This window comes from Mustela putorius, unplaced genomic scaffold (assembly GCF_011764305.1).
Source record: "Mustela putorius furo isolate JIRA1106 unplaced genomic scaffold, ASM1176430v1.1 tig00003899_pilon_pilon_pilon, whole genome shotgun sequence".
NCBI lineage: Eukaryota > Metazoa > Chordata > Mammalia > Carnivora > Mustelidae > Mustela > Mustela putorius.
In genome coordinates, this window is record NW_025422048.1 from 20,244,473 (window position 1) to 20,267,671 (window position 23,199).

Here is a 23,199-nt window from a genome sequence, read left to right on the forward strand (position 1 = left end):
CTGCCTGCCTCCTCCTTCCCCCTTCCATTTCAAGAACCACCATGAGGTTGTGGATGTCTGTGTTGGGGTGGGGGTGGGGGTTGAAGGGGTTGCTTGTTACTACCCATACTTCCATTTTCTAGGGGGCCCTTGTGTTGAAGAGATAGCTCCCAAACTCTCCATTGATCTATACCACATTCAGACTGAAGTTTACCTTATTCCGGGCTATGAGAAAAGGGCTTTCAAGGCAATATACAGTGTTAACAAGATTGGGAGGGTCAGAGGGGATTATATTTACTGAAAAATACCTGTTCTTTATTAAGATATTGTTTTTATGCAGAGGGATGCTGTTAATTGCAAATGAGTCTTGGTTATTGAAGCAGGTTCATCAGGGCCTCCTCTTGGAAATACTTTGTTAGTGATCTTTTATAAGTGATGGTATATATTTCTTTTTAAATGGTCTAAAGTCAAGACCCCAACCAATGCCTATCTCACCCTTCCTAGCTAGTTAAAATTAATGAAATTTGGCTGCTTCCAGATTTTTCTGTATGTCTTCCTATTTTCTTTGTTAGCAGGGGTTGAGTGTAATAGTCCTTAGGGAGAGACTGGCTCTGACGGACTCAGATTCCTCTCCTATCTCCCTCCACTTTCCCATTGTTTTTGTGTATCTTTCAGGTTTACCCTTGTAGTTAGATTTTAGTTAGTTCAAAATAAGGCCAAGCCTCAAGAGTTTGGAAGTTGTTAGGTTTTTCCAGTTAACCTGACACTCAGATGAACCGCTTTTTAGTCAGTTCTCAGCCTACCCTGTCTCAGCCCATCTTTTCTTTTGGGTTAGGACAGATTCTCTCCTCACTCAACTTAACCTCAACCACTCTTCTGCTGACCCTGAGGTCTGTCAGAGCTTTCTCTCTGAGATGAAGGGTAAACCTGGAGATCCCTTATCTCTAGTGTGAAATCAGTTTTTTAAAAGTTTCTGCTTTTTTCATACTCCCTGCCCTCTTTATTTCCCTTTATAATTCCTCTGTATTTAAGGCCTTGGCCTGGAGATCTGTCCCATTCATACCACGTACCAGCTGGGACCTAGTCTGAGTGATGGATCACAGAGGGGATTGAAGAATTGGTTCTTCCCTGGGGAATAGGCCTTAAATTGTTCACTCTTTTCAATACCTGACATTCTTTCCACCTCTCCCCTTCCTCTCCATCCCTTAAGTTTCCTATGTACCCCACTTCCCCAGGCCATGGTGGCTGGCACAGATCCAAAACCCCTAAGGAGTGGTGGGATTTGGCCATTTGGGACCATTTCTTCATGTCCATTTGGCTCCGGGGGCCTTCCTTGCCCTAGCAGAGAGTGTCATCTCCCCCTTCGCATTTTTTCCCAGTGGCAGATGTGGGTTCTAATTCTGTAGCAGCTAAATTCCATCCTTCCTGCCCTGCCCTTCCTGCCTTTGCCCCTAAGGTCCCTTTTCCTACTGACCAAATCTCTTTACCTTGTTGCGGAAAAAAAAAGTATTTTGTTTTTAAATCTATTTTCTAACTTAAATGCAATTTAATATGTAAAACTCTGCACTTCTGTGTGAATCTACAAATGTGTATGTGTGGTAGGTTTTTCACTCTCTGGTATTTCTTAATAAAGAAATCTTTCTTTTTGGGGTGAAGCCAATTAATGAAGGAGACTCGAATGGTTTTAGAAATACAGGGATGTCTGTTTCTTTGTGCTTCTGCCTCACGTCTTTCCCTGTGCCTAGTGTGAGTGACCAGCCCGTCTCCCACCTTTTGACCCCCTTCCTTTGAGAGAGCCCTCAGCCTGGTGGGGCAGGGAGAGGGACCTGTCCTGTGTCTGGTACTCCTCTGGGACTACTTAGCTTGGCGCAAGTGGTACCCTTGCAACCTAGCATCCTCTCTCTCCCCATGGCCTAGCCCTATTAGTCCTCTTCTTCCAGCTCTATTCATTTAATACTTCTGAGAATGGGGCCAGGCTAGGGATAATCACCAAGGGATCACAGTGAATGGTTTCAAAAAACCGATAATTTGCCCTTATGCTTGGTGCTACTAAAGAAGAGCAATGCTTTCAATAAATCTAGAAGCATCTGTATCAGTTTTAAGAATACATTCTAGGGGTGCCTGGGTGGCTCAGTCGGTTGAGCATCCGACTCTTGGTTTTGGCTCAGGTCATGCTCTCAAGTCGTGGACTATGCACCCAGCAAGAGGTCTGCTTGGGATTCTCTTTCTCCCTCTATCCCCCCTGCCACATGAGTGCGCTCTCTCTCTCTCAAAGAAATTAATAAATCTTTTTTTTTTTAAAAAAAAAGATTACATTCTAGGAACCACTTGCTATTTTTAGGCAGTAGGGTTTAGAAATAGTATCAAAAGCTTAAACTGTGAATATCATTACTTTTAAAGGATGCAAGCCCAACTCACAAAAAAGAGAGTCATTGTGAATTTCATAATTTGGATAAATATGAAGTGGGAATGGGAACTAGAAATCTGTATCTGTAAATTTTCAAATGTCCTATAGGACATCAGTGTAAGTGGGCAAACCTGGTGTAATTAGTTTGGCCTGATTACTTTACAAATCAACACAAAACATGTTTTTACAATTTTATTTATTTTTTAAAGATTTATTTATTTATTTGAGAGAGAGACTGAGTAAGCAGGGCTAGGGGCAGAGGGAGAAGGAGAGAATCTCAAGCAGACTCCCCACGGAGTGAGGGGCTCAGTCTCACTATCCTGAGATCATGGCCTGAGCCCAAATCAAGAGTTGGATGCTTAACAAATGAGCCACCCAGGTGCCCTTGTTTGTACAATTTCAGTATACACACTGAATTTCCAGGAATGCAACAACTGTATAAATGGAGAGAAGATGGTATTTTATTTAATTCAGAACTTTAGCGAGAGTTGTGACTTTTGAAAATCATGTCACCAACACAGTGCCATTCATGGATTTTTAAGTCGCCAGTGCAATGTACCTGTATTTGTCTTTCTTTGTAGCAATTGCATTCACAGTGAATCTACGTATGTAAGTGGAAGCCTCTGACTGCTTTATTATATCTTTTAGTATAGTCTTGCCCAGGTATTTGCATAATGAAATATATATTATCTTAAACAAACTTCCCTTTTTTCTCCTTTATATTATAATAGTGTATTACATTACTATTCTGGAAATTATGTGTATAAGCAGGTAATATTACCTATGAAAGTCATTTAAGGGTGGCAAAGGGTGCGTCACAAAATATTGTATCTACCATGGAGGATTGGGGCTGATAGGGTTGAGAACCACTATATTATGTCAAAGATTCCTTTCTACCTCTAAATATTTGGAAAACCCAAAAAACAAACAAACATCCCCCTCCCCTCACACCCTTAATGTGCTTTTTAAATTTAAAAACAACACATGCTCATTGTTGAAAATTGGGAAAGTATAAGAAAGTAAGATGATTTTAAAAATTACTTATAAGGGGCACCTGGGTGGCTCAGTGGGTTAAGCCTCTGCCTTCCGCTCAGGTCATGATCTCAGGGTTCTGGGATCGAGTTCTGCATCGGGTTCTCTGCTCAGCAGTGAGCCTACTTCCCCCTCTCTCTCTGCCTGCTTCTCTGCCTACTTGTGATCTCTATCTGTCAAATAAATAAATAAAGTCTTTTAAAAAATTACTTATAAACCCATCACCAAGATATAACTGTTAATGTTTTAATGTATTTCTTTCTAGTCTTTTCTCTGTATATTTAAGTTAAGTAAACTCTACCCCAACATGGGACTCGAACTCAAAACCTGACATCAAGTCTCATGCTCTATTGACTGAGCCAACCAGGTGTTCCAGTATGCGTGTATATTTTTAAACATAATTGGAATTCAACTATAGACTTTGTAATTCTGCTTTTTTAAAAAAAGATCTTATTTATTCACTTGACAGACAGAGATCACAAGTAAGCAGAGAGGCAGGCAGAGAGAGAGAGGAAGGGAAACAGGCTCTCTGCTGAGCAGAGAGCCTGATGCAGGGCTTGATCCCAGGACCCTGAGCCGAAGGCAGAGGCTTTAACCCACTGAGCCACCCAGGCGCCCCCTGCTTTTTTTTAGTTAACGTTTTCCATATCATTAGAAATCATTTGAAAATACTTAATGATTCCATAACATATACACATCCCCCTATTGTCAGCCATGAGGAGTTTCACTTTTCATTATTATAAATCATGTTGTGAATGATGTCTGTGATTATTTCCTTAGGGTGGATTCCCAGAAGTGGAATCACTAGAGTCCAATGGAGTACTCTTTAAAGCCTCTTGATGAACATGGCCAAATCACTTTACAGAAAGCCTGTCTCTGTTAATCCTGCCAGCAGTGTATTGGAGAGCCTGCTTTAACACATCTCATTTAAACATTTGGTAATCTGATAGTTGTAAACTGGTGTCTCAGCGTCACTTCATTTCTATTTCTTTTGTTAATAATGAAGTCAAACATTCTCTGCACCTCCTCTCTGCCTTATGTTTCTTGCCATTTGTATTCTGTGAATTGGCTGTCCAAACCCTTTCTTTTTCTTCTGGTGTTGGGGAGGTTTTCTATTCGATTAGTAAATGAGAGCTTGGAGCTCACACTCTACCACAGGCCAGGAAATGAGGGGGCCTTGATTTAGAAGTGGTTTTACAGTGTTGGAAACATGGTGTAGAATTACCTCCCTGACATTCCATGCCCCTGCACTTCCTTCAGGCCCCCTTCTCATTGCCTTTTCTGCCAGCCACTGCCCGTCTTCAGCTATCTGGTTGTTCCAGTGTGACTAAAGGGTTGTAGCTTCGTGCCAAATTAGAGGCAGGGTGATTGTCATAAAACCAGGGCTCTGTTAAATGATGTTGCTAAAAGGAACATGTTCTCATTTGCTCTCGCTCTCTCACCAAATTAAGTACTGTGACTTACCTGAGATCACATAGACAGTCACTGGTAGAGCTGAGACCAGAACCCAGATGTCTGGACTCCCAGTGCAAAGAGTTCTCTGGCATAACACAGGTGTAGACAGAGAGTTCTAAATAACTCCATGTGTCTACTGGAGATCCTGTTCATTTATTTGACATTCAATAAGTACTTGTCGAAAACTGCGTGCTAGGTTAACTTTAGGAGAATTGCATTACTGACCCCATTCTCTTGTGAGTTAAGAACAAACAATGATTTTTTTTTTCCATTTTGGATTGACTTTACCAATGATCTCTCCATTTTAGGCATAGAGAGAGCTGACTATATATAGTCAGTCTGATATGGGGGTGGTTGTTGGGTTTTGTTTTAAACTTAAATCTCTTAAATATTTCTCCAGATCCCTGCACTTAGGTTGAACTGATGGTAGGGTTTCTTTAGCACAGAAAGTCAGGAAGTTGCCTTGCCTGGTTCCCACAGTCAAGTTGGCTGTCCTTTGTGAGGGTCATTGCCCTGGGCTCCTTCTGACGCTATCCCTGGCAGGTCCCAGAGGCAATGGTATACAAATGCTCTATTGGTAACTGTGAAGTTATAGGAAAAGATGAAGCCTACATATCAAGTGCTATAGAATTCCATTTATTTAGGGCCTTCCTGGAGGAGGAGTCTTGGCTGAGTCTAGAAGGGAGGCAGTTCCTTCCCACTTGATTGTGTTGTTGGCTGAATAATATAGAATGTGGCCGACGTTGTGTGAAAAGCTAAGGTGGCCTCTATTGTGAAGAAGTGGGAGAGCCACTTCTTTTCCCCAGCTGGGAAACCTCATACCTCATCCTGAATTTCCTGCCTTAGGTCGGGGGGAAGGTGTTGGACCTCACTGAGACTACGGTGATCAGTGCCCTTTTTTCCTTTTAAAACTCTGTTTAGCTTTTGTTTTCATGCTCTTGGTCTCTACTGGTCCTGCCATGGCCTCCACTCATGCGAAAGATCTGGGTATGGGGGTCTGTATGAGTGAGAGGGTTGGAAGCCATGGCTAGGGGGCCGGGCCAGTGACGAACCACACTGCTGTAGGATTTGGCAAGTAGGAGAGAGAATTTGTGGAGTTGACAGCCTTCGTTGTGGGGTTTTAGGGGAGCTGATCAGAACCTATCTGGGGAAGTCTAAGGGAAGCTTTGAGAAACAGGGAGAGCAGGTTCATTCAGGTGCTTTTCCCCCCAGCTGCTTCCCTGATGGGCCGGGGAGGAGGAACATGCTCCTAACCTTGGACCGGGCTCTGACTCCTTCTTCTTGAAACTGGCCTGTATCCTCTTCATTCTGGTAGCCCATGGATGTCCAAGGAAATTGCCTGAAGTAAGTCTAGTGTTCAAGGCTGATCATCCTATTGTGAACGGGGCAGATCCAGGGCTCCCCCCCACTCCTCATGTGGGCTTTCTCTCCATCACCAGCCTCTCCGGGCACCAGAACTGACACCCTCTACCCTGAATCCCAACACCACCTGGGAGCTTGGATAGCAGTTTGCCTCTAGAGTGTAGCAGTCAGTCTGCAGACAAGAGCATTTGGACATGGCCTTTGTGGCCATTCTTAAGTTTAGTACCCTAGAGATTGCAAGAAAGTCAGAAGGCCACCATTTATTGTTACCTTGGGCCAGAACTTTATATGCTGATATCATTTGTATCTCTAACAACCCAAAAAGGAAGGTATTATTAGATCATTATTTTTTAAATTTAATTTTAATTTTAATTAGTTCTTATTGAGATATTATTAATATATAACATTGTATACATTTAGGGCATGCAGTATGTTGGCTTTATATATTTATATACTGCAATATAGATTATTATTCTTACTTTACAGAAAAGAAATGTGTATGTACATGATTACCCCAAGTCATGTAATTAGCAAGTGGTAGAGCCAGGATTCGAAGACACTTTAGTTTAACTCCAAAGCCTTTGCTCTTGGTCACTACGTGAACTAGGGGTTCAAGGTGAGATGGGCCTTGAAGGAAGTGAAACAGAGGGAGCAAGGTGATGTGGATTTAGGGGATCAGACACATTGTTATTCATTAGGCATTGATTTTTTACGGGACACTCTGCTGAGTATTTTACATACACTAGTTCATTCAGTCTTTGTAACAACTTCACGGGGCTAGTACTATTTTCGGGCTAGTACTATTTTCCTCACCTTACTGATTTGGAAAGTGAGGCCCAAGGAGGTTAAGTGACTTGTCCAGGATGACTCAGCTAAGGGACAAAGGCAAGACTTGAACTCAGGTGGGCCCTGACTCTTAACTGCTAGGCTTTGCCTGTCCTAGAGGATTTTCCACCTGCTGTCCCCAGGCCCTGGATGGGCCCAAGGTCAGAGGGAGAGCCCCATTGTGCTTTTGGACTAGTCCACTTCCACCCTTCCAAGGGGAGTTAGAGGCTACAGCTGCCTGGGCGTCAGACATACTAGGCTGGCGGTGGGGGTAGAGGGTCTGCATCTGGGATGACTCAGCCTCTTGGACTGCAGTCCTTGGTTTGCTGGACTTAGGGGACCTCTTGGCATCTTCTAGATGTCCATGCACTGGAGAAGAGGTTCCGGAAGCCCTGCCTGGAGGAGGAGCTTCAGGCCATGGCTGTAGCCTCAGCTGGCACTGCCTTTCTCCTCCCTAAGGCCCTGGCCTGTAAACTACATTTCCTCGTTGCCCCTCCTTACCTGCCCTTCCCAAAGTCCTGTGGTCACTGGAGTCTTTGCACGACTATCTACTGCTAGCCTATATCCAACCTGTAGACCCAACTGGGGCCCGATAGTTCTGAGACGCTCCCACTTTCCTCCCGAGGCTGGGAGGGGCGTTCACATCATTTTCTCAGTCTCATTTTGCTGATATTTTCCTTTCCCCAGCTTACACCTAATAGACAGATATTACCCAGGGAGTTTGAAAGGGTTAGGGATCTCCTCTGATAAGGTCCCCTTGCTCGTGTGTGAATTTTAAGTATTTGCGGCATTATTCAATCCCCACTCCTCACCTTCCCAGAAGCCTGGGCCAAAAGACAGCAGGATAATGGCTTTGCTGCTGCCCCAAATTGGCGGCCAGAGGTTTGGGCCTATTTATTTGGTTTTATTTTTTTCAAAAGTTAAAATGTTCCTTTTAAAGTAGATACAGAATAATAGATACTTTTGAAATTCAAACAGAAGAAGAGTATAGAAAGCACTTCTCTCCCTTACTCCATCTCTCTTGTCTCAGCGGTACCAATTTGGTGCAGATCTTTCCAGTTTTTATTCTTTTTATGTTTTCCTTTTCTTAAATAAAAATGAAATCACCCTAAAAATAATGTGTTAGTATTCCCCTTGTCCCCCATGATAAAGCACAGACTTCTTTTACAGCAAGAATGGTTGTACATTATTTGTATAATTTAAACATTTTTAATTAAACAAAAAATCATGAAGGTGTTCCCTGTGTCACTAAATATTTTTCTTGCGCATTAATGGCTACATAGTATTGTGTGAACGAACTATAATGTATCTAACTGATTGCCCATTTGTGTTGGTTCCAATTTCTTACTTTTACAGACAAAGCTGTTATACGTTTGTCCATACATCTGTGTGCACTTGTGTGGCTCTTTCTGAGGATCAGATCCTTTGGGGGGGGGCATGGCTGGGTCCGTAACCCCGTTGCAGAGGGTCAGATTGCCCTCCGGAGGGCCGAGGACCTCTGAAAGCTCGTGGGACTCCCTACTCAACTTCTTCAACCTGTCTGAGCTACAGTTTCCTCCTCTGTGAAATGAGAAGAGGACGGTATGTACCTCAGCGGGTTACTGTGATGATTATCTGAGGGAATCAAGGCAAAGTGCTTGATTTCAGGCACCAGTGTGGGTGCCCGCTAAGTGACAGTAGTCAGCACTGTTGGAGCTTTGAGGCTGGGCTTCTCCTTGTTTCTTTGGGGAGGGTAATGCTTGCCGTCTCCTGCTGCCCACAGCCACTAAGGGAAGTGGGCTGAGTGCAGCTGAGAACAAAGCCTGGAAGCCGAGTGGCCTTGTCTGGGCTCGGGGGCCAGCTCTCAGTCCAGTTCGCCCTCCCTGATGCAGTTGGCACCGGCAGAAACGAAGGAAGCCAGGGGTCGCTGTCTTTGTCCCACCTCCTGGGAACTGGTGTAGCTTCAGTGGGCACAAGGTGGGACCCAAGAGGTGGTGGCCTCAGAGGGAAGGCCCAGCCAAATCCAAATCTCTCCCTTTTGGACCCTGGACAGCCCCTAGTGCTGGCCCTTCCTCGCTGGGGAAGCCCTCAAGGCTCCTGTTAATCATTCTAGGAAGAGGCCACTCTCCAATCCCAGCAAGGCCTATGGCCCTGGGTGCCTGTACTCAGGGGACAGCTCGTTAGTGGGAAGAGCAGAGACCATTAGCGCTTCAAACTGGGCTTTAGTCAGCGGGATCAATGGCAGTGGGCATCTTCAGAAAAGGGACAGATGGCCCTGAAAGGACAATGGAGGTCATTGTGCCAAGTACAGCTCCAAAGGATACTGGGCTGACCCTCCCCCAGCCCTCTCCCCACAGGAAAGATAACTGGAGACTGTAATTAGTTCTACCTATGTTTATTGCTGCCAACTCATCCCCCCATCCCCTCATATTTACACCCAAACCCTTCCCCCAAGCTAGCTTTTACCAAAGTTCCTCGTAGTAGGTCCAGAAGTGTGTTCACTAAGCAGGCAGTCCTAGATGTAGTGGGCACTGTCCCCAGGCCAGCTGGGCCCAGGGGGAAGGGTTGCTCTGCGAATTCATGGCAGACTTGATACTGAGGTCAAGGGAGGCCCCACCAACAGATGTACTTCCTCCCCTTCTGGAGTTCAGGGTATATTAAAACCTTTTGCAAAACAAAGCTGGGGTAGCAGACTCCCCAGGGTCAAGCTTTGTGCTTTCTTTGCTTGTAAGAACCCACACAGGCAGCCAAGTCTGAGTTCAGACTTGCATGTGACTTCCAAAGGGCAGTTCTATCCTTGGAAGCCAGATCTGACCATCGGCCATCGGGCTTCAGGACAGGGCCAGGGGTGGAAGGGGAGAGAGCATGTTGCACGAGGTCTGGGCATTGTTTTAAGCTGGGGGAAGCTGCAGCTTGTCTTGAGTTATGTGGGGAGGCATGGAATGAATGAGTGGGAGGAGCCATTTCATTTGGAAGCCCAAGGCCCCTTCAGCTCCCTCAGTAAACCCCACTGGTGTCCTGGGCCACAGGTAACAGAACAGACATTTAATGTCTCAGAATGTCAGAGCTGGCAAGGCCCCCAGCAAAATCCATTCTAATCCCCACCAGTTAGTGGCCAAACCTCCAAAAAAAAAAAAAAAAAGTTAAGGGGAAGGAATGTGGGAAAGGAACACTAGGCTTTCTTCAAGCCTTGTTTGGGGAAATCTATCCACCCTTTGGGGGAAATCTACCCACCCGTGATCCTTCGGGTCTTTTTAAAGGGCCAGCTTCCCTAGGGTTTTGAAACTGACTTGAAACACTGACTTGGCCCCCTTCCCAGGAGCAATGTGACAGGGGAAAGTGGTGTGGGAGTGAGGAGGGTTTGGGGGCCTCAGTGGTGAGGGTTGTGGGTCTCGGTGGTGAGAGTTGTGGGTAGGGCGGCTCCTCCATGTCCCACTTGCTGTGGCTGGGAGCAAGCAGTGCCCAGAAGTTCTGTGCTGTCAGTAGGTGTTGGAGGGAGCAGGCTGGGCGGGTGTGATGTGCCCTTGGGTGCCTCCTCATCCGCTCCAGACAAGCCTACGGAGGCTCTGGCTAGCCCCTGCGGCCCTGGGCGCTCCTAGGGGAGCAGGGCCAGGCTCAGCACCAGTCCTTCAGGATCTGGGCCACCGTGGGAGGCCGGGTCCCTCCCTGCAATATTTGCTGCTGGGGCCCAGCCTCGGCCTGTGCTGCCACCTCTGCGTCAAGGCGCCCCGGCCAGGGAGAGGCCGTGCAGCTGCTCCTCAGCGCCTGCCAACTCCGCCTCATCACGTCCGCTCTCCGAGCCCTCGAAGCAGCCAGAGTCTCGAGGAATGTCCACCTTGGGTTCAGACACTGTGTTGGCCACTGGCTCCTGGCTGCTTTCGGCGCCCTCTTCCGCCTCCTCGCTGCCGGCTGCCGGGGCAAAGAAAGAGATGGAATATGGAGGGGCTTGGGCCTTAGCCGGGAGGGGTTCAGAAGCCCCAGGAAGCCCCTGTTTGGGGGGATAGGGACTCTGGGAAGTCCACTGTAGGCCGTCTCTCCCTCTGGGCACCCCCCCACCAACCCTGCCCCTCTCACCCTTTCCGGCTTAGAACCAGGTAGGGGTGGTTTCCAAGACAGTGACCCTGCCCAGGAGCTCAAACTACTTTAGCACCCAGCTAGGAGGTGGAACGCTGCGCTTGTTTCCTGGCTCTGCTTTTGCCCAGTGTGGAGGCCTTGAGTACATGCCTTTCCTTCGCTGGCCTTAAGTCTCCCCTTTAACCCCAAAGGGACCTGGACCTGATCATCTCTAAGGCCCCTCTGTTGGCAGACTTTGCCCGAGACTGGAATTCAAGCGTGGAAAGGGCCTGACCCCCGCAGAGGGGTGCCCGGGCTGAGTGTGGTCAGGGGGCAGGCCGAGGCAGGCCTCCCCTCCCCGGAATACCTACAGGCACCACCCCTCCCCCCCACCGGCTCCTAGACCCGCTCACTGTCATAGTCCAGCAGCAGCTCGGCGGCCGTGAGCAGCTTGGCCCGGTGCTGCGGGTCCATGATGTTCAGCTCGTTGAGGTGTGTTTCCCGCAGCTCTTTGAAGTCCTCCAGCGTCTGGTAGCCATTGAGCAGCAGGGTGGACGTGTGCTCCTGCAGGCAGAGGTGGACCACCAGTGCGGCCACTTAGGAGCCACCTCGCTTGGGACCCCTCCCCTCCCACACAGCTGACCGTGTGCTAGCCTCCAACCCTCTCCGGGTCCTAGACCCCACCGCAGATCCCAGCTCAAACCTCCAGGCCTATGCGCTCCAGCAGCTCATGCAGAGTCTTGGGCTTGGGCCTCTTGCCCTTGCTTTGTCGGCGACTGGGGCGGGCGGGCCCCACCGCCTCCTCAGGCAGCACATCCACATAGATGAACTTGAAAGACCCCAGCCTGCCATTGAGCAGGCCCAGCCACGTGCCCACAGGTGGCTTTTCAATGATCTGGATCACATCTCCTTTCTGTGGGAGGACAGGAGAGCAGAATGGAGCAGGGGTGAGGAGACGGGTATTCCCTTGGGCTCCGTGGACAACGTCCTATCCCGGCTCAATACAGCCTCCTGTATGGGCACAGCCTGGCAGGCTCAGGAGAGGCCTGGATGCCAGCCTTACCTGCAGTTTCAGCGAGTCATGGTCGTAGGGGCTGGGAGTGAAGTCAGTGTGGACTCGTGCCCTGCCACAGAAGGGCCCTGTGTACTGGGGGGCAGGTGCTTCCTCTCCGAAGCTGCCAGAGCCTGGGCTGGGGCTGCAGAGCTCACTGCCTGCAGGAGACGGGGCAGGGAGGAGGGTCACCTTTGTCCCAAGACAGCCGGGGCAGTGCCCAGCAGGTTCCTGCCAGGGTTTGTGGCTAGAAATCCCAAGGCCACCCTGCAGGAGCACAACCTCAACTTTGGGGCCTTAGATATGAAAGCAGTTAACCACAGAAGGAAAACTGTCTCACCGACTAAAGAATGAGCAAATTGGGAGGGCCTCTAGAGATCAGCTGGGCCCAATGAACACAGATAAGGAACACTGAAACCAGACAGGCCCACTGAGCGCTGAAGACCTCTCGCTTTATAATTGGTAGCACTGGGTCCACTCAACTCTGGGTCTCCTGACTCCCAGTCCAGTGCTTCTGGAAGATGTCTTCCACCTGGGAAACCACACCCTAAACTACTATTTTAATTTCTGTACATAATAAGACTCAGCATCTAGTTACAACATCACATGGAAACTCAGAAGGGCTCTTTCTCTCTGGGAAGGGCAGGATGAAGAACATTATAAGATGCCAAGAGGTCCCCTAAGTCCAGCAAACCAAGGGCTGTAGTCTAAGAGGCTGAGACTTCCCAGCTAGAGACTCTCTGTCCCCCACCCCCAGCCTGGGATGTCAGAGGCCCAGGCAGCTGCAGCCTCTAACTCCCCTTGGAAGGGTGGGCAGGCTAGTCCGAGAGCACAGTGGGGCTCATTGTCTCCCTTGGGCCCCTCCGCGGCCTGGTGACAGCAAGTGGCAGCTCCTCCAGGGTAGACCTGAGTTCAAGTCTGGGTCATATTGGGCAAGTGAAAACCTTTCTGAGCCTCAGTTTTCACATCAATACAGTGGGGATAATAGTGCCAGCACCATGAAGTTACTGTGAAAATGTAACGTGAAGAGGGCTGGAAAGTTCCGAGAAGGCAAACTGTGCAGGTCCCTTTCTCTTAGCTCCCTCCCAGACAGCCCCCTGCCTCGCCTTCACCCAGTCCTTTTCTCCAGACTCAGCAGATGTCCCCTTCTGTCCCCTACTCACCTGTGGATGCCTGGCGGCTAAGTGCTGGGAGTTCACGCTCTTCCTGCTCAGAAAAGGCCAGTGCCATCTTCTCAGGGCTAGGGCTGTCCAGGCTGCAGTCTGGAGATGTCGGGGAGTTTGAGCCCTCCTCCAGAGTGTCTCCCTGCGGGGGGTGGGAGGCAGGGAGCCCTGAGCAGCCTTGGCTGGGATGCCCATGGGGCAGCGCCGAAAGCAGAGGAGATGGGCCTGGACTCTCTGGAGGACTGGGGCCGGGCTCGAGCCCTCGCTCTGCCGCTCCGAGGCTGCCCCACAATCTCTGAGCCCAGGTCCCTGCTTCTGTGAAGTGGGAATGACCGTCCTCAGCCCGCCGATCTCACGCAGTGGGGCTCGAACAGGATGCTGCTTGAATGTGCTCTGTCAGCGTAAAGCACTGATGTCCACGCACAAAGGGCTACCGTGCCAGAGCCTGTACTCAGAGCCGCTGCTAGGGCAGAGTCCAGCTCGCAGGGACGCTGGCGACGAACTACCTTCTGCTGCGCTCCTCCGTGCCAGGCACGCCTGTCCGTTCACTGCACCCTCACAGCGATACTTGAAGGTAAGCGCTATGCTCATCCCAAGTTTATAGAGGAGAAGTCATGGAGGAATGTTCCCAAGGCCACACAGGAACCCCAAACCAAGCTGGCCAGACTCCAGAGCTCCTCCGCCTCACCACGCACTTCAGGGCGGTGGCCACCCTTTCACAACCTGCTCTCTAGGAATCGAGCCCTGATTCCTAGCAGCTGCCAATTCCTGTGCTGTAAATACTGGCCACCATGGAGGGGGTCGCTGACAGAGCAGCGCACCACGGGGGCTCACGGCCCCACACAGAGACTACAGATGCAAATAACCTCAAGGGCACAGAGAACACTGAAAGGTACCATAAGAATCAGGACATTATGGGGGCGTCTGGGTGGCTCAGTGGGTTAAAGCCTCTGCCTTCGGCTCAGGTCATGATCCCAGGGTCCTGGGATTGAGCCCTATATCGGGCTCTCTGCTCAGCAGGGAGCCTGCTTCCCCCTCACTCTCTGCCTGCCTCTCTGCCTACTTGTGATCTCTGTCTGTTAAAAAATAAATAAAATCTTTAAAAAAAAAAGAATCAGGACATTATGGGTTTTGAAGATTGCCCATAGTCTCTTTATTTTCAATAGAATTTATTTAATTCTAAATTTATAGAATGTAATTTTCAGTAATGGTTCGGTTTCACACCTGGCTCACAAAGTTCCTGAAAATTTGACCAATTACTCTCCTCAGCAGGTAGGAGCCAGTACGAGCTGACTCAGTCACACCACCCCTGGGCAACCTTCCGTAAGAGCCATGAGCACAGCCGACTCACTGTGTGACGTCAGCTACTTGCACGCCTGCCCCACAGCTCTCTCTCTCCCTGGGCCCAAGCCAGCCTTCTCTATTTTCTCTCGCAGGGGCCCCTCTTCCAATCCAGTCTTCCCAATCCCAGAGGCTAGTTCCAAGTGAAACTTTGAGGTGGACGAATTTGCTTCCAGCAATTGCAGCTCCCTTTCAAGTGCCACTGGTCCTCCTCAGGCCTGCCTTCCTCAGAGGCTTCTGTTACCCAGACTTTCATCCCTCCTGAGACCCCACTCCTGCTCCCTTAGGACCACCATGTCTTGCTGCCAGGTCCATGGTGGAGTGAGCTCTCCTCCCATATGACCTTCCTTCTCATAATGAACCAGACCCTCAGGCCCAGTACTCGAGCTGCGGCCGTCAAGGCCATGCTCACACCGGGCCAGAGCCCTGCGTGTCCTCCCGGCCCCCCTAGACCGCAGGCCTCACCATCTCTTCTGACAGCGCCTTCACCATCATCTTGCCCATCTTCCTGTTCATGGTTCGGGAAATCACGGCCCTCCACTTTTTCCCCAGCTTTTTGCCGCTCTTCCCAGCATCTTCTGGGGTAGGGACACCTGACTCATCTTCTGGAATCTGTGACAACAAAGGAGGAGGTCCAGGATTTAGGGGTAGAAGGAGGCCTTCAGGTCCTGGCCGAGGATGGGGGAGGATATGGGAATGAGAGGCCCTCATCCCCTTCCCGCTTAGCCCCCAGTCCCGTATTCAGCCCTATTAATGTGTGATTAATTTGACAATTAGAGTTGACCCTTGAACATGTGCAGGTTAGGGGTGCCAACTATCTCCACCCCGTGCAGACGAAAATCCGTGTATAACATTTGACTCTCCCCAAACCTGATTATTAATAGCCTACTGTTGACCAGAAGGCTTACTGATAACAGTGGATTAATACATATTTTGTATGTATTTGTATTATATTCTATATTCTTACTACAAAGTAAGCTAAAGAAAAGAAAACATTATTAAGAAAATGAGGAGGAGAAAATACATTTCCAGTCCTGTACTGTATTTATTGAAAAAAAAAATCTGCGTGTAAGTGGACCCATGCTGTTCAAACCGTGTTGTTCAAGGGTCAACTGTAATTTGTAATTGAAAATAATGTGGGTGATTTCTCGGGGCCCAGAGTTTTGGCGGATGAGAGGGCTGGCCTTCTGTATGTAAGCAGGCTTTCCTCAGCAATGCCCAGATCGCCTCTTCTCCCACCCAGGGCCGCAGCCAGACCCCCCTGAGAGGCTCTGCAACTCACATTCTCATCCAGATTAAATTCCTTCTCGCTCACCACGGGGGAGCCGGGTTTGGATTTGGCGAAATCCTTGAAGCTGCTGGAGCGCTGGAGGGAGAGCTGGAAAAAGCAGAGGTGGGGCCCTCAGTGGCTGGAGAAGGGCTGGCGGAGCCTGGAGCCGGGAGCCCTCCTGAGCAGCCCCCCCGGGGCTAGGCAGCACCACGGGTGCCCTGCGGAGCCGGGGCTAAGGAGCTGAAGCGTCAAGGTGTACTCGGAGCCCCCTGGCTTCCTGCTCTTCTTCATCTGAGAGTAGCCCCCACTGTGGGCCCCCAGAGCAAGCTCTGGACCTCAGGAGCCTCCAACGTCAGCTAGGCCTCACACAAAGCCTACACGTCCACCAGCACCTGCACTTTGGTCCCCAGAATTCTGGAGGCAAACACCAGATGAGTCTGAGCAAAAGTGTATCTCCTGCTAGAGACGCACCTCAGCATGACGACAGCGCCACCTTTACCGACAGTGTCACCTTTACGTCACAGAGCAAACCTTCCCCAACCCTGCAGCTGCCTCTTTGCTCTGGCGCTGAAGCAAGAAGAGCAAGGCAATCCCCCCAGAATCAGTAAGACCTGGCATTCTGCTTTCTGGAAACCCTCGGTAGAGGCTTCTTAAGGAAAGGGGCCAACAGATTTCGGACATGAATGATTGGAGCTCATTTAGGAAAAGAATGTTGCTGTTTTTTCTTCCTTCATCTCGGCCTTTAACCTTAGGCACTAACGTGATGATGACTGCTGATGACGTGTGCCAGTGTTTGGACTTTTAAACCCGGCCGATTGTTTGCACTGATGAGACTATTTTCAGGAAACGAGCTTTCTTAACTATCTATGTATGCTCAAGGCAAGATAGCAACCAGAAGCCAGTGCCCGGCAGGTAAGGAGTCGGGCTTTACACACAAGAAGTAAGGCTGAGCCCTGAATCAAGATCAACAGTCAAGACCAGAGACATACACAGGAACCAGGGTTCACAGATGGCCAGGAAGATAGAGCGGGATAGACTGCAGACACCAGAGATAAGTGCTTGAGGAACTGAAGCCCCAAACCCACACAAAGCTGAAAGTTTCACATCCTCTTTCCTATGAAAGGGGGGGGGGTCCACTGACAATAGCACCTGCCCCCCAACACACACACAATTGGCCCCAACTCCTGGGGACTCCAGTGGGGACTCCTGGGGACTCCAGTGGGGACTCCTGGGGAGTTTGGTTCTCCTGGTAGTTCTTGACCAAGGCACGTCAGCCATCAGGGCCAGGGGTCACACCTTCCTAGAGGTTGCAGCAAGCTAGTGCACCAGAAACTAGGTCAGCGGCCAGGCCATCAGACACTACCGCCACGAGGGCTGCCTGGATGCGGCACCCACGGCCTCCATCAGAAAGCCTCCTCTGGGGGTGCCTGGGTGGCTCAGTGGGTTAAAGCCTCTGCCTTCAGCTCAGGTCGTGATCCCAGGATCCTGGGATCGAGCCCCGCAACGGGCTCCCTGCTTGGCGGGGGGCCTGTTTCCCCCTCTCTTTCTCTCTGCCTGCCCCTCTGCCTACTTGTGATTTCTCTCTGTCAAATAAATAAATAAAATCTTAAAAAAAAAAAAAAGCCTCTTCTGTGCTACACTGGGGAGTTGGGAAAGGGGCGGCCACAAGTGGGCATAGGCAGGGGACGGCATGACCATGAGGTGACCACTCGGGTTCCCAGGCATCTCCTCCTTCCTCCTTCCTTGGTTTCACCCACCCACTATTCTTTCCTCTTTTTTCCCCCTTTCTTTCCCCCTCTGTCCTCCACCTTTTGTTTATTTCCTCCTCTTGAATGGCTAGGATGCAGCTGCCTGGATAACTTCCTCCTCTTATTGCCTGGAAAAGAGGGAACAGAGAGAGAGGGTGGGCACCAGGCTGGCCTGGGCCCAAGCAGGGCAGGCTGGGCTGCTATTTATAGATCGATGGGACCTGTTACGGCCTTCCCTTCACTGCCCCTCAGTTTGGTCTGCAGACCGGGAGGCTGAGAGTCGCCCCAGAACCCCCAGGGACTGCGAGTCTGGAAAGCATGACAGAGGGCAGGCCCGGCGACGGAAGTGGGCTTTGTTGGGGAGAGAAAACTCACCACCGGGCCCCAGTTCTTTCCTTTTCCTGTCATTAATCTGCAGTCTGGGGGCTGGGAGGGGGGCCTGTGGCCCCTGGAGACCTTATGTCAGGGCACCTCTGTCCCAGGTTTAGCTCAAAGCAGGAGGAAACAATCCAAAAGTGCCATGGGGGTGGCGCTGGGACTTGGGTCCTGCTGGCCACTCCTCAGCCCAGGGACATGGGTGAGCACCTCCAGGTGCTCCAGGTGACTAAGGATGAGGTCCTGCCAGGGTGGTCTTTTGCTCAGCCTACCTCCAACCTTGGGGCCAACCCCACATATCCTGGAAGCCTCTGGTGACCCTGAAATGGTCCCCTTCCCGAGTATGAGGTAAAATTCTTGAGTGCCCTTGGATTTTTCCACCTGGTTTCCCTTTGGGGCGAGGCCTTCCTGGGGGTCCTGTGCCAGTCAGGAGGTAGTACCCTACACTGGTGGCCCCTTTTCCACGTCGGAGGGGAATATTGTGGGCCTCTTGGAAAGAGCTACTTTTCTGGCATCAGACGTTGGTGAGTTCAACTCTGAGATGTTATTTTATTAATGAATTATTTAAGCTCTCCGACCCTCAATGGCTCTGAGCTGGCAGGTCGTCACATCTTGGTTCTGCCGTTGACCAGCTGTGTAAAGCAGGGGTTATTCTTCCACTTCTCTGGGCTTCCATGTCCTTGTGAGTAAAATGAAGACAAGGGCGCCTGCCTGGTTGGTTGCTGTGAGGATAGAAGGTGTGACTGCTAACGCAGCAAGCCCTCAGCAAATGTCCACGTGTGCTTAGCCTTTCCTCCGACCCCCTCCACACTCTCACCCAGGGCGTGCCCCACCTGGAACCTTCCATCCTTCTCCGTCAGCCAGTTTCTCCCTTCCTTCAAAATCCAGTGAGACTGGAAACAGCCCACATGCCCACCAACTGTAGAACGGATACAGGAATTGTAGCAGTCATCAAAGGGAATGGTACATAGCGATGAGCCAGGGATAGCTCTCCCTAACAATATGGATACACTATAGAGCAGAAGGGGCCAGCCACCAGAGCACTTTATATGGTTCCTAGAAACCATAGAAAGTTCAAAACCTGGCAAAACTAAGCTAGTCATTGGAAGTCAGGATAGTGGTTACCCTTAGGGAAAGGGAGCATGTAGTGACTGGCAGGGACATGAGAGAAGCTTCTGGAGTGTTGGAAGCGCTTTTTGTTTGTTTGTTTTAAGTAAGCTCTATGTCCAAGTGGGGCTTGCACTCACCACCCCAAGATCAGGAGTTGCATTCTCTACCGATGGAACCAGCCAGGTGCCCTGAAAGTTCTTTGTTTCTTCATCTGGGTGCTACCTATGAGGGAATGTTCCCCTTATGGAAGTTCATTGAGTCCAACACTTGTAATTTATACACTTCTTTGGACAGATATTATACATCCAAAGGTTTTCCAAATCCAGTTTCAAAGGCGCTGCCCTCTGTAGGAAGACTCCTCTGATCACCCCCTCAGAACTTCACACTGCTCCCCATCAGCATCATCTACCCTTGCTTCCTGAGAGAGCTTGGCGTTCACCAGGTGTCTCAGCAACTAGCCCGTCAGCCCTTCAGCGTACCAGTCACATACCCGGCACCCTCTGGGCTCCAGACTCTGGCCTGTGCATGTGTGGGAATCCTGTAAGAAAGCGGCTAAACACCTCCCACGTGCCCTGCACCCTGTCCAGCCCTTCCTGTGTGCCGGCTCACTCCAGGCTTACCACAGCCCCATTTTAACATCCCTACTGCCCAGCCAAGGAGATGGAGGCTCAGAAATGAAGTGTCCAAGGCAGAGTTACACAGAGGACAGCAGCAAGAACAGGTGTTTGAACCCTGGTCCGTGACTCTGGAAGCTATGTGTGTTGCTGTGTTCAGAGCTCCGTAAGTTACCTCCTGGTATAGAAATGCATTGAGTGTAATGGAAACTGTCGGTGGTGTTTGGAGGGAGCTTCCAGGACAGATGGAGGGGGAAGGGTTCAGGAGGGCTTCACGGACGAGGAGGCATATTTAAGCTGGGCCATGCAAGGGAGCCAGGATTTCTCCAGGAGGAACTGGGAAGGGTTTAAAGAAGAATGATAGAAACATTCTGAGCATAGCTGACTTAGTGGGAGGTGGAGCAGCAAAGGCCATGGAAGGCCCCAGCAAGCTGTGCCAGGAACTGGGGCATTAGCTTGAAGTCAACGAGGAATCACTGGAAATGCAACATGTATGCTGGTGGGGGTGTCACGTAGAGGTGTGCTTTCCTACTCAGGGGTAGAGTCTCTTACACTCTTCAGATTCTTCTAGTGCTTCTGGGATCAGTAGGGGGATAAGGGAGTAAAGGGAGAAGGGATTAAGACTCTGGAGACTCACAAATTTTGGCTTAGATCCCTGCTCTGCAGCTTACGAGCTGTGTGAACTTGGGTAAGTCACTTTATCTCTCTGAGACTTGGGCATAAAATCGAGATAGGGGTAACATCTGCCCCTGCTTCACAAGGTTCTCATGAAGAGCCAATGAGCTAAGATACAGGCAGAGTGCATGGCACCTGGCGCCTGGTGAGTCCTCCCCCAGTGAAGGCTCTGAGTGCTTTTAAGTCTTGTTTCCTCCACTTCAGGGCAGGGATGGAGGCTTGGTCTTCTCTGCAGTGTGCTCCCCGTGCCCCAGCCACGCCGGCAGCATGCACTCTGTCGTGTGCACACGCGTGTCCATGAGACAGCGCTCTCTCGTTTATTGTCCCAGGCCCTCTATACAGCCTCCTGAGATGTGCAGATCAAGAGCTCACCTGCTTTTCCAAGGTGAAGGAACCGTGGCCCGAAGAAGGTCAATGAACTGTCCAAGGTCCTACAGCTAGGACCTGATGGAATTCAATTCCACTTTCTGGCCCCCTGCCTAGCGCATTCCCTTCTGGCAGGCCTGAGAGGAGGAGCAGGGACAGGAGAGAGAGGCCTCACTTGCCTTTGTGCTTTCCCCTCCACCGTGTCACCTCAGCCACTGAGAAGAAGGGACTTGCCCAGGGTCCCAGTGCTGGAGCTGGGCTGCTGTCTCTGAGCACGGGGAAGATGCTTTCTCTACCTTCTAGAGACTTGGCGTCTCCAAGGCCATTTCCATGGTATTGAGGCTTGGAGAATGGCTCTTGAGGCTGGCCCAGTATCAGACAGGGGTGAGGCAGGGTTTGCTTTGATGATTTTTCCTAGAGGGATATATATACCTCAGAGTGCCACATGGGCCTTGCTTCTTCTGGGAGAAGCCTGGGGGAACAATCCCAGAGGCTTAGCCACCAAATACAGAACCCGGATAATGGAAGCCAGAGAAGAAGACAGGGACTTCCGGCTTCTGTGTGTCCCTGGGCACCTCTGTCTGAGATGGCACAGGGTCCCAGTGTCAAAGTGTCAGCTCTTTCTCAGGCTGTTTCCCCCAGCTCAGCTCCCCTGTGGTTTGGGGCCCAGCATTGTCTACAGCGGTCTCTGCTTCTCACCCCCGTCAGCCAGAGAGCAAGGGGAAGTGGGACCTGCTCACCCAGGAGTGGCAGCCAATGGTAAATCTGCTGGGCCTAGCGCCGAGCAGGGCTCGGATGGGGGTGACGGAGCCTGTGTGAAGACTTGTGAATCTCTACCACCCCCTCTGCCTACCTCCACTGCAACTTAGAGAAGCACCTGGGGTGGGGAGAGTACAGCCGGAAGTGGCAGCCACCCCAGGACCTGAGATGGGGCAGGATATATACCCCAGTGCCCAGGAGCACAGTCCTTCAGCTGGCTTGGCCTCCACTTGGGAGATGCTCCACTGACAAGGGGGCTCCCCCATTGGGCACCTGGGCTGAGCTCCTGGGGAAAACAGCTGGACACAATCGGGGCCTGGAGGCCTTCCGAGTGGGCTCTGGGGCTAGGCCTAGATCTCTTGGACCTGGTTCAGGCCTGCTTGGGGATGGTCCTAGGATCCCACAGGATGTGTGGAATGTATCTGCTGGTTGCTTGGGAGAGTCCTATAACCAATAAGTCTAGCAATCCTCAAATCCAACAAGAAAAATCTAGATCTGGCAGTCTTCAAGGAAACTTCTGGTCTGTCCTCTGCTCCAAGAAGAGGAATATTTCAACTGTCCACAACAGCTGCTTTTCCTCTTGGCCTTTAGAATCCCGCCACTGAATTTTTCCTCCTCAGCTCCTACTTCCTATCTCACCAGCTACATTTCTCATTCTTCACAATAACTTCTTCCCGCCTAGGAAGAACCTGTCGAACCCCTGTATCCACTGCAGGTTTGGAGAGCCTTTTCCTGAGTCTAGAAATCACCTTGGGCCCCCTCTCCAGGTTGGCGTCCTCTCCTGTGGGCCTGGGGAGCTGCAACCCAGCTGAAACAAATGGGCAGAGTCTGGCTATGGCCAGAGGGCAGGGGCCCCAGGAGCATCATGGCGCCTCTCGGGGTGGCCCAGCAGGGCCCTTTGAGCGAGATGGCTCCTGAGAGGCCAGGCTTGGGCAGAAGCAGTGCCAAGACTAGTGTAGGGGAGAGAGAATTGAGTACAGTCTAAGGATGTAACTCGAGAAGTGAATTTTATGAAATCTAGTCTAGACTTCTGGCCCCTGATTTTAGATCTCTATTTTAGATCTCTATCCCATGATTGTAGGGTCGAATTCTGTAACTCTAGACTTCTAAGGGTCTGTAACCCTGATTCTCTAGATTTTGAAAGTCTCTTCTGTACTTGTGTTACTCTAGTAACCTTTGGGCCCCTGTACTGTTGTCCTTGGGAGAATGACCCTTGCTGACAGACACAACGTCTGGCCTTTGGTGCTTCCCACTTCTAGGAGTCCCAGAGGGCTGCGAGAGCAGAGGGAAGGAAGAAGCAAGCTCCCAGAGGTGCCTCCTCACCTTTCTCTTCTGAGTGGGCTCCTTATCGCTGGCATTGGAGGGTTTGCGGCGCAACATGGTCCTCTACCTTGGTGACGCTCCGTCCCTGCGATCCTAGGTGTCGAGATGCCGAGGCCTCTTGCTCAGCCTCGCGAGCACCGTTCAGGGTGCACGGCATGGACCGAGCCTCTGGCCGCCACTCTGAGTGCTGTGGTGGCAGCTTGGGGGTGCGGGCCATGGACACCCGGCGGCAGCATACAGGAAGCTCTGCCACGTGACCTGCTCTTACAGCAATCGCGGCCCCTGCCGGCCCCTAGGGAGGAAGGAAGTCCC

At 50.6% G+C, this 23,199-nt stretch overlaps 1 protein-coding gene across 1 annotated transcript; it reads right to left on the reverse strand.

Moving 5' to 3' along the window:
* Positions 1-9,418: 9,418 nt before the first annotated feature.
* Positions 9,419-23,137, reverse strand: SASH3 (SAM and SH3 domain containing 3). The gene is made up of 8 exons (XM_004780538.3): positions 22,888-23,137; positions 15,930-16,025; positions 15,113-15,259; positions 13,307-13,448; positions 12,156-12,304; positions 11,796-12,005; positions 11,506-11,656; positions 9,419-10,948 (listed from the first exon to the last, which is right to left on the reverse strand). Exons 1-8 carry the CDS (start codon positions 22,942-22,944, stop codon positions 10,758-10,760), a joined length of 1,143 nt encoding a protein of 380 aa, XP_004780595.1. The 5' UTR covers positions 22,945-23,137; the 3' UTR covers positions 9,419-10,757.
* Between the last annotated feature and the right edge of the window lie 62 nt (positions 23,138-23,199).